General features: G+C 46.1%; 1 protein-coding gene across 1 annotated transcript in view; it reads right to left on the bottom strand.

Annotated features, from left to right (window-relative positions):
• Positions 1-11104, bottom strand: part of LOC146020892 (uncharacterized) — a 122716-nt gene extending 111612 nt beyond the window's left edge. Inside the window, exons 1-2 of the mRNA XM_083154476.1 lie at positions 10965-11104; positions 23-44 (exon numbers count right to left, since the gene is read on the bottom strand). Coding sequence (XP_083010602.1) covers positions 23-44; positions 10965-11029 — 87 coding nt within the window. The 5' untranslated portion in view covers positions 11030-11104. The remainder of the gene's footprint in view (positions 1-22; positions 45-10964) is intronic.
• Between the last annotated feature and the right edge of the window lie 1080 nt (positions 11105-12184).

Below are 12184 nucleotides of genomic sequence, written 5' to 3'. Positions count from 1 at the left end.
TGTGACAATTGTTCATACTCACTCCAAGTGCAGCCGCTAGCATCCTAAAAACAAAAATGAAGGATCAGTAATGTTTTAGGTTCCTATAGTGGATATTGGTGAATTTTTAACCCATATAAAACCATAACATAAAAGGTAACATATATCAGGTTAGGTTGCAGTAAGTGTTACGGTTAGGGTACAGGTAAAGATGGCTGATGTTAGGAAGGTAAGGCGAGAGAGTAAAACCCGGTACATACAGTTCAATTTTGACTAACTTTTCTAATCGATTTTGCTTATATAGTCAAAATCGAATTGAAATTTTATCGAAATTGAATGGTTTTCAGCTGGATTTGACCCCGATGCGCGGCCTACTCCGCATCAAAAAATAGACTGTGCAGGGAAGACTATATACGTAGTACAAATCTGTACTATATAGTCTAGATCTAATGTGTGAACTGTGCCGGGCGATTCGGTCCCGATCGAATCGGGATTGAATAGAAAATTAATCGCACCCTGTATACGGGTCTTTACACTTACCCACTTGGTTTTGGGATCCTGACAATCTTGTCTACTGACCGCCGGCATGGCAAGCTCCAGGATCCTGTACCCATCCCCTATGAGGAGATGGGTAATTGACGGTAGCTCGGTTAAGGCCAGATAAATTGGCTTTTCATGGCTTAGTGAATAGAACCAATTGAATAAAAAAATTGCATGCTTATGTAATTCTTCCTGTATAAGCTATAACATTTATAGGTGTTGCCCATAGCAACCAAATTCTAGCTATAATTTTATAGATTGTATTAGAAAAAGGACAGCTACAGTAGCATCTGATTGGTTGCTATGGTCGGCCCATCTAGGGGCAGGCTAGATGGCAGAGTGGTTCTTATCTGCTGTCAAATTCTATGTGTCTATGTTTAAATCAGGCATGTCCAACGTTGGCCCTCCAGATGTTGTGAAACTACACATCCCAGCATGCTTTGCAATAGTTTTAGCATTCTCTAATAGCACAAATGTGGCAGAGCATGCTGGGATGTGTAGTTTCACAACATCTGGAGGGCCAACGTTGGACATGCCTGGTTTAAATGCTCTACATGTCCTCTTTAGAAGGCTTGACACAAATCCCCTTACTACCAATGTGGTAAATGATAACAATTTCTGAGGAATTTGGGTGGTTTCCTTTTATTTTGTATATTTCTGTGCAAGTGCTAAATGTTCTGTCAAAAAATACAGCCATGGTTAAGGGATCATCAATCCCTATGTTCACCTCCATTATTGATTAGTGAAATGCATCTGAACCCAACTGAATTTTGTGGATCGGAAATAAAAAAATAAAAAAATGTCCAGCTATCCTGAGGGGATTCGATCTGAACTCAGCCACGGTTCAGATATTTCAACAGTTAGAAATTCGGAATTTAAATCCATAATTACACATTTTTAGCTTTTTTTTATTCATTTTCAAGATATCTGAATCCTAGGATTTGGATTTGAAATCCGAATTCTGAACTCAAAACACTTGAGGGCGTTTTGCAAAAAGAAAAAAGAAAAAACTTGACAAAAAAAATGAAAACTGAAATTGATGGAAGGCAGAGAGAAAACTATATTTTGTGGATATGAATGGACCTTTGAATTTTTTATTAAAATTATAACCACTATGTAAATGTGAAATTCAGAATAAGCTCCTACAAAAAGAAAAAAAAGACTGGAACAGCAAACACCGGCTTTTGTAGAAATGTATTTTTAAAACCAATATAATATATATTAAACTTAAAAAAATACAGTCTTATAAAAAGTATATTTGTCATCTGCAATATTATTCATGGATGACAGATGTTGGAAATAATGAAAATAATTTATCATTTTCACCCTCCCGCTTGAGGCAATATTTAGCAATATACAGTACCGTATACATGTAATATATTGCAATATGTACATAAATGCATATATCAGCCTGTTATATTAGAGAAGAAATAATAATGCAGTTTTACACGTTTCTGAGGTTCGTACAAAAAATTTTACTTTACGGTGCCGGGATTTTTTTGGGGGGGGGGTTCAGTAACACTAAGCCTAGTTGTCTAGTCACAATCTCCCTGTCTCGCTGAGGAGCAATCTCTCTGATTTTACTTAACCCACATTATGCAGCCATAGTTGCCTACACACCCACGTCCTGCAGGAGGCTCCCATTTCAGTCATAAATCTCCTGCTGCCCTGCATTGTTCTTCTAATCTCCTGGATTTTTCAGATTCACATTTAAAACACCAAAAAACATATTTATATGCTTAGGGATGAATTCACAGGACACTGCTCCGAGTGAGAAGAGAAATATCACAGGCAACATCGCAACAAATATATAGTTGTAAAGAAGAGACCCCATATTGCTGGCAGCAATGTTGGTATGAATTTTTAAAAGTATTCCCAAAATATATTGTTATATAGAACTATCTTGCAACAACAAGCATTTAAGAGTAGATACACCCATATGTTGAACTTGACACGCCGTTTAGGGAGAGTTGACCTAATTACTTTCGACAAGGGATGGCCATGGAGTAGCGATTATTTGAATTAATTGATGATTTATGGCCAATGTCCAATACTTTTGCCATCGATGATGGAGAAACAGATGGTTTCCCTTCATCGATGGCACAGCAAAATTGATGTATCGATTTAGTTTTTATTTTCAAAGTGCCGGGACACGAAGCCTAGCTCCGTCCACCACCCCCGACACCCCTGAAGCCCCACCCCCACATTCTGATTGGCCCATGGGCAGTCACTCAAAGAATATGGATGACCATTGATAGGTAATAGCTATAATTTACAAAAAAATCGGAAAGGTAACCATTGCAATCAGTTACCCCACATCCCCACGAACGCCCTATACAAACAGTGCAGGTGCACATCCCTTAAACCGCATATCGCTAGTGCAGAATCCAATATACCAGGAGACCAGTCGATCTGTAGCCCAGAAGAAAAAAAAAAGACAACAATGGTATATATCGGTGCATCGATGTTTTGATGTCAATACTAACATTTTTATTTTTATTTTTTTACATTTTGATCCACCTCTAAATGCGCTTTTATCATTGATAAGTGTTATATTGTGATATGTTTAAAAAATGATTATTTATTCATTTCAATAAATTTATATATATATATATATATATATATATATATATATGCGTAGAACAAGATAGACTTTTGTTTGCGCTAAGGATAGCAGCAGCTCTCTTTTAGTCCTCCCTGTTAGTGGAGGACAGAAAAAATAGATATAGAAGAAAGTATAGAGTGCGCTCTGTGATGTCCATCACCTTTTACATGCAATTATACAGTAGACAAAACAATTTAAAATTCATTAAAAATCATTTTTATTTCTCAGACATAGGCTTCATGTTTCAGTTTTTCCAAAAACCAATATCCGACGCGTTTTGCCATAAATGACTTCACCAGGGGTAGTTTTTCTAAACCATTCAATACAGGTTTAAGGGATGGATCCTGTTTAAGGATAGCTTTTGTGTCAAAAAAGACAACTTATTCCAGCAGGAAAACGGATTTCAAATTAGATAAAAATAGGATTTTCCAACAGTTAGGAAGCAGTGACCTGGATCAAATAGACAGGATCATGTGTAACCATGTGTCACCATGACAATAGGCTGAAACATGAAGCCTATGTCTGAGAAATAAAAATTTTTTTTTATGAATTTTAAATTGTTATATATATATATATATATATATATATATATATATATATATGTATATATATATATATATATATATACGTTGTATTATTTATGAACAGTTTATTATATAGCGCACACATACTCCGCAGCATTGTACAGAGAATATTTGAACATTCACATCAGTCCCTGCCCCAGTGGAGCTTACAATCTATATTCCCTACCACATGTATATGCACACACAGACATTCTAGGGTTAATTTGATGGGAGCCAATTAGCCTACCAGTATATTTTTGGATTGTGGGAGGAAACCGGAGTACCCGGAGGAAACCCACGCAAGCACAGGGATAATATACAAACTTCACACAGTTAAGGCCATGGTGGGAATGGAACCCATGACCTCAGTGCTGTGAGGCAGTAATGCTAACCATTACACCATCCGTACTGCCCCGTGTATTTAACACATGGTGGGATAGAACCCATGACCTCAGCGCTGTGAGGCAGTAATACTAACCATTAAACCATCCGTGCTGCCCCGTATATATAACACATGGTGGGAATAGAACCCATGACCTCAGCGCTGTGAGGCAGTAATGCTAACCATTACACCATCCGTACTGCCCCGTGTATTTAACACATGGTGGGATAGAACCCATGACCTCAGCGCTGTGAGGCAGTAATACTAACCATTACACCGTCCGTACTGCCCTGTATATATAACACATGGTGGGAATAGAACCCATGACCTCAGTGCTGTGAGGCAGTAATGCTAACCATTACACCATCCGTACTGCTCCATATATATAACACATGGTGGGAATGGAACCCATAACCTCAGCGCTGTGAGGCAGTAATGTAACCATTACACCATCCGTACTGCCCCATATATATAACACATGGTGGGGATAGAACCCATGACCTCAGCACTGAGGCAGTAATGTAACCATTACACCATCCGTACTGCCCCGTGTATATATAACACATGGTGGGGATAGAACCCATGACCTTAGCGCTGTGAGGCAGTAATGTAACCATTACACCATCCGTACTGCCCCGTGTATATATAACACATGGTGGGGATAGAACCCATGACCTCAGCGCTGTGAGGCAGTAATGCTAACCATTACACCGTCCGTACTGCCCCATATATATAACACATGGTGGGGATGGAACCCATGACCTCAGCGCTGTGAGGCAGTAATGCTAACCACTACACCATCCGTACTGCCCCATATATATATATATAACACATGGTGGGGATAGAACCAATGACCTCAGTGCTGTGAGGCAGTAATGCTAACCATTACACCGTCCGTACTGCCCTGTATATATAACACATGGTGGGGATAGAACCCATGACCTCAGCGCTGTGAGGCAGTAATGCTAACCATTACACCATCCGTACTGCCCCGTATATATAACACATGGTGGGGATAGAACCCATGACCTCAGCGCTGTGATGCAGTAATGCTAACCATTACACCATCCGTACTGCCCCGTATATATAACACATGGTGGGGATAGAACCCATGACCTCAGTGCTGTGAGGCAGTAATGTAACCATTACACCGACCGTACTGCCCCGTATATATAACACATGGTGGGAATAGAACCCATGACCTCAGCGCTGTGAGGCAGTAATGCTAACCATTACACCGTCCGTACTGCCCCGTATATATAACACATGGTGGGGATAGAACCCATGACCTCAGTGCTGTGAGGCAGTAATGTAACCATTACACCGACCGTACTGCCCCGTATATATAACACATGGTGGGAATAGAACCCATGACCTCAGCGCTGTGAGGCAGTAATGCTAACCATTACACCGACCGTACTGCCCCGTATATATAACACATGGTGGGAATAGAACCCATGACCTCAGCGCTGTGAGGCAGTAATGCTAACCATTACACCGTCCGTACTGCCCCGTGTATATATAACACATGGTGGGGATAGAACCCATGACCTCAGCGCTGTGAGGCAGTAATGCTAACCATTACACCGTCCGTACTGCCCCATATATATAACACATGGTGGGGATGGAACCCATGACCTCAGCGCTGTGAGGCAGTAATGCTAACCACTACACCATCCGTACTGCCCCATATATATATATAACACATGGTGGGGATAGAACCAATGACCTCAGTGCTGTGAGGCAGTAATGCTAACCATTACACCATCCGTACTGCCCCGTATATATAACACATGGTGGGGATAGAACCCATGACCTCAGCGCTGTGAGGCGGTAATGCTAACCATTACACCGTCCGTACTGCCCCGTATATATAACACATGGTGGGGATAGAACCCATGACCTCAGCGCTGTGAGGCAGTAATGTAACCATTACACCATCCGTACTGCCCCGTATATATAACACATGGTGGGGATAGAACCCATGACCTCAGTGCTGTGAGGCAGTAATGTAACCATTACACCGACCGTACTGCCCCGTATATATAACACATGGTGGGAATAGAACCCATGACCTCAGCGCTGTGAGGCAGTAATGTAACCATTACACCATCTGTACTGCCCGTATATATAACACATGGTGGGGATAGAACCCATGACCTCTGCGCTGTGAGGCAGTACTACTAACCATTACACCATCCGTACTGCCCCGTATATATAACACATGGTGGGGATAGAACCCATGACCTCAGCGCTGTGAGGCGGTAATGCTAACCATTACACCGTCCGTACTGCCCCGTATATATAACACATGGTGGGAATAGAACCCATGACCTCAGCGCTGTGAGGCAGTAATGTAACCATTACACCGTCCGTACTGCCCCGTATATATAACACATGGTGGGGATATAACCCATGACCTCAGCGCTGTGAGGCAGTAATGTAACCATTACACCATCCGTACTGCCCCGTATATATAACACATGGTGGGGATAGAACCCATGACCTCAGTGCTGTGAGGCAGTAATGTAACCATTGCACCATCCATACTGCCCTGTATATATAACACATGGTGGGGATAGAACCCATGACCTCAGCGCTGTGAGGCAGTAATGTAACCATTACACCGACCGTACTGCCCCGTATATATAACACATGGTGGGGATAGAACCCATGACCTCAGTGCTGTGAGGCAGTAATGTAACCATTACACCATCCGTACTGCCCCGTATATATAACACATGGTGGGGATAGAACCCATGACCTCAGTGCTGTGAGGCAGTAATGTAACCATTACACCGACCGTACTGCCCCGTATATATAACACATGGTGGGGATAGAACCCATGACCTCAGCGCTGTGAGGCAGTAATGTAACCATTACACCGACCGTACTGCCCCGTATATATAACACATGGTGGGGATAGAACCCATGACCTCAGCGCTGTGAGGCAGTAATGTAACCATTACACCATCCGTACTGCCCCGTATATATAACACATGGTGGGGATAGAACCCATGACCTCAGTGCTGTGAGGCAGTAATGTAACCATTACACCGACCGTACTGCCCCGTATATATAACACATGGTGGGGATAGAACCCATGACCTCAGCGCTGTGAGGCAGTAATGTAACCATTACACCGACCGTACTGCCCCGTATATATAACACATGGTGGGAATAGAACCCATGACCTCAGCGCTGTGAGGCAGTAATGTAACCATTACACCATCAGTACTGCCCCGTATATATAACACATGGTGGGGATAGAACCCATGACCTCAGCGCTGTGAGGCAGTAATGTAACCATTACACCGACCGTACTGCCCCGTATATATAACACATGGTGGGAATAGAACCCATGACCTCAGCGCTGTGAGGCAGTAATGTAACCATTACACCATCAGTACTGCCCCGTATATATAACACATGGTGGGGATAGAACCCATGACCTCAGCGCTGTGAGGCGGTAATGCTAACCATTACACCGTCCGTACTGCCCCGTATATATAACACATGGTGGGGATAGAACCCATGACCTCAGCGCTGTGAGGCAGTAATGTAACCATTACACCATCCGTACTGCCCTGTATATATAACACATGGTGGGGATAGAACCCATGACCTCAGTGCTGTGAGGCAGTAATGTAACCATTACACCGACCGTACTGCCCCGTATATATAACACATGGTGGGAATAGAACCCATGACCTCAGCGCTGTGAGGCAGTAATGTAACCATTACAGTGACGTGCGGTGAGGTCATTGCCTGGGGAGGCACTGACCTCACCGCACGTCACTGGTACCGGCGGGGGGGGGGGGGGGGGGGGGGTGCAGAACAGTCCTGTAGTGATAGCCACGTCTGTCAGCATGTCCCACTCAGACCACCCCAGCAGCAACGGGGTTAATTTCCATAGCCTGGCTGGAAATGAAGCGTCTGGGATGGAAGGCACAGGGTAGTCTCATACGTACATTTCTCTGTTTAAAGCACTGCAGGTGTCTGAGTCCCCCGAATTAACCCCGTTGCTGCTGGGGTGGTCTGAGTGGGACATGCTGACAGACGTGGCTGTGGCTATCACTACAGGACCCCCCCCCCCCCCCGCCGCCGGTACACGCGCGCCGAATTAACCCCGTTGCTGCTGGGGTGGTCTGAGTGGGACATGCTGACAGATGCGGCTGTGGCTATCACTACAGGACCCCCCCCCCCCCCCCGCCGCCGGTACACGCGCGTCGAATTAACCCCGTTGCTGCTGGGGTGGTCTGAGTGGGACATGCTGACAGATGCGGCTGTGGCTATCACTACAGGACCCCCCGCCGCCGGTACACGCGCGCCCCACCTGCCCTCCCTCCACCCGACGAACTCACCTGTCTTCTCGGCGGTGACGGCGGCTGGTCCTCTCCACGGCGGTGACGGCGGCAGTCCATCTTCCAACAGGCGCCGGACTGACTCCCCGCTGCCCGCGCCCTGCGCTGCTGCATCGTCTCACGGGTCCTGCATGTGTGATTGGACAGCGGATCCAGCACTGGATCTGCTGGCCCAATCACATCTGGGGGAGTGCGTTTATACTGGTGCCGCTGTCATTGCGGCACCAGTATAAGTGCCGCTTCCCCATTCATTTTCAATGGGCTTTTACAGCCCATTGCTGCACCCTGCCCCCCTGCCCACCCCTTCCCGCCCCCCGCTGCCCGGTGTTTCAATGTAAACAGCGGGAGGCACCTCTCCCGCTGCCTCCCACCCTCACATGCAGCAGTGTAAGAGGGTGGGAGGCAGCCTGAGAGGGAGAAATGATGAAAATAATAAAAGAAGATATATAAATATCTTCTTTTTATTATTTTCATCATTATGACAGGGGAGGCTCTGCCTCCCCTGCCTCCCCTGACTGCACGTCCCTGAACCATTACACCATCAGTACTGCCCCGTATATATAACACATGGTGGGGATAGAACCCATGACCTCAGCGCTGTGAGGCAGTAATGTAACCATTACACCGACCGTACTGCCCCGTATATATAACACATGGTGGAAATAGAACCCATGACCTCAGCGCTGTGAGGCAGTAATGTAACCATTACACCATCAGTACTGCCCCGTATATATAACACATGGTGGGGATAGAACCCATGACCTCAGCGCTGTGAGGCAGTAATGTAACCATTACACCGACCGTACTGCCCCGTATATATAACACATGGTGGGAATAGAACCCATGACCTCAGCGCTGTGAGGCAGTAATGCTAACCATTACACCATCCGTACTGCCCCGCATATATAACACATGGTGGGAATAGAACCCATGACCTCAGCGCTGTGAGGCAGTAATGCTAACCATTACACCATCCGTACTGCCCCGTATATATAACACATGGTGGTGATAGAACCCATGACCTCAGCACTGTGAGGCAGTAATACTAACCATTACACCATCCGTACTGCCCCGTATATATAACACATGGTGGGAATAGAACCCATGACCTCAGCGCTGTGAGGCAGTAATGCTAACCATTATACCATCCGTACTGCCCTGTATATATAACACATGGTGGGAATAGAACCCATGATTTAGCTCTGTGAGGCAGTAATGCTAACCATTACACCGTCCGTACTGCTCTGTATATATAACACATGGTGGGAATAGAACCCATGACCTCAGCGCTGTGAGGCAGTAATGCTAACCATTACACCGTCCGTACTGCCCCGTATATATAACGCATGGTGGGAATAGAACCCATGACCTCAGTGCAGTGAGGCAGTAATGCTAACCATTACACCGTCCGTGCTGCCCCGTATATATAACACATGGTGGGGATAGAACCCATGACCTCAGTGCTGTGCGGCAGTAATGCTAACCATTACACCGACCGTACTGCCCCGTATATATAACACATGGTGGGGATAGAACCCATGACCTCAGCGCTGTGAGGCAGTAATGCTAACCATTACACCGTCCGTACTGCCCCGTAAACACATGGTGGGGATAGAACCCATGACCTCAGTGCTGTGCGGCAGTAATGCTAACCATTACACCATCCGTACTGCCCCGTATATATAACACATGGTGGGGATAGAACCCATGACCTCAGTACTGTGAGGCAGTAATGCTAACCATTACACCATCCGTACTGCCCCGTATATATAACACATGGTGGGGATAGAAACCATGACCTCAGCGCTGTGAGGTAGTAATGCTAACCATTACACCATCCGTACTGCCCGTATATATACCACATGGTGGAATAGAACCCATGACCTCAGCGCTGTGAGGCAGTAATGTAACCATTACACCGTCCGTACTGCCCCGTATATATAACACATGGTGGGGATAGAACCCATGACCTCAGTGCTGTGAGGCAGTAATGTAACCATTACACCATTCGTACTGCCCGTATATATAACACATGGTGGGAGATAGAACCCATGACCTCAGTGCTGTGAGGCAGTAATGCTAACCACTACACCATCCGTACTGCCCCGTATATATAATACATGGTGAGAATAGAACCCATGACCTCAGCGCTGTGAGGCAGTAATGCTAACCATTACACCGTCCATGCTGCCACATATATCAGCCCTGCTTCTATTAAATCTAGTGCAGAAACAGACATAATATTATACACTACTATAATGGCAGATACTGTACCATATTCATGTTCAAAGCAATAATGCAAAATTCTAATATTTTGGATCACAAGGAATCACATTCCCACCAATCAAATATGTACCTATCCCAATAAAACACTAGAGTACCCCCTATGCTCAGCAAAATTGTTTTTAGTATATGTGCAAATATTGCGCCTACATGCAGCCTTAACTACGTGCGCCCTGCAAATTTGCAGTTTTGCACCTTACTATAGACTGGAAATATAGCTGTACTGTATGAAATCTTCCGTCTCTCACCTTAACTCGATCACACTGTAGTGTCCGGCTTGTTGTGGGAATTCGCCCTGAGCTATGTGCCCCATAGTCCTGTCCTGTGAGGCTCACAGGCTGCAATAAATGACAGTAACCTAATGGCACAGCACTGTCAGCTACTCTCACGTCAGCCGGGATATTACAGGGCTGAGTGTTTGCTGCACATCACCTAGGAGCTGTGGGGAAGGGCTTGCAGGGAGTACTAGCTACAGTATACAGTACAGGGCAGTGTGTGTAACCTAATGGGACAGCACTGTCAGCTAACTCTCAACCAGCCGGGATATTACAGGTCCACAGCCAGAGACAACCAATATCAGGATCTACAACTGGGTATCGGTCATTGGGTTGACCCAATTTAGGTTGTCATGCATTGTGTTGACCACTAAAAGTCGACAGTCCTTAGGTCGACACCTGAAATAGGTCGACGTGGCTAAGGTCAACTGTCGACACAAGCAATTGGAAGGTCGGCAGTCAAAAGGTCGACATGAGTTTTTCACATTTGTTGTCCCAAATGTCGACACAGTCGACATGGACACCATCTAAGAGTACTGCGTCCCCTTGCATGGCTCGCTGCAAACTATTTTTTCACCCCACCGCGCCATAGTGGATGGTAGGCTCCCATGGAGCTGCAGGAGGAGCACGCTGGGAGCTGGAGTGTGTAGGGGGGGTTCAGGAAGAGCCAGAGGCCGGGAGCCAAGCTGCAAATAGAAAAAAACATACAGATGGAGCCAGCCTCTGCGATTCTGCCTGCGCGACATATCCATAGCGCTGGTGGAGGCTGGCGGGGGGTGTGGTCGGTAGATGGGGATGCGTGAGCGCACGTCCCATCAGCAAGGTGGCATGTTGCGGGGACCGGGTGCTTCCCTGCCCGTATCTGCTTCAGGCAGACAGGCAGAGAGCAGTCAGTGTTTGGGGGAGAGCGGGCAAGACAGAAAGCGGTGGGATACGGCTGCAGGGGCTTCCGACAGAATGGGGTGCGCAAGTGTTTTGTGGGCGCGCACCCCATTCTGTCAGACTCCGGTGGCTGGCGGGCGTGGTGATTTTTTAAGTTAGCCTGCTGCCCCGTCTTCCCCTGGCCGCCTGTCTGCATCCCCTGCCTGCCGCTTGTCTTCGTCCCCTGCCTGCCGCTTGCCTTCATCCCGTCTGCCGCCTGTCTTCATTTACTGGCCGCCGCCTGTCTTCGTCCCCTTCCCGCTGCCTGTCTT

The sequence above is a fragment of the Crinia signifera genome, chromosome 7 (assembly GCF_055691185.1).
Source record: "Crinia signifera chromosome 7, ASM5569118v1, whole genome shotgun sequence".
Classification (NCBI taxonomy): Eukaryota; Metazoa; Chordata; class Amphibia; order Anura; family Myobatrachidae; genus Crinia; species Crinia signifera.
This window is presented reverse-complemented; position numbering and strand designations above follow the sequence as displayed.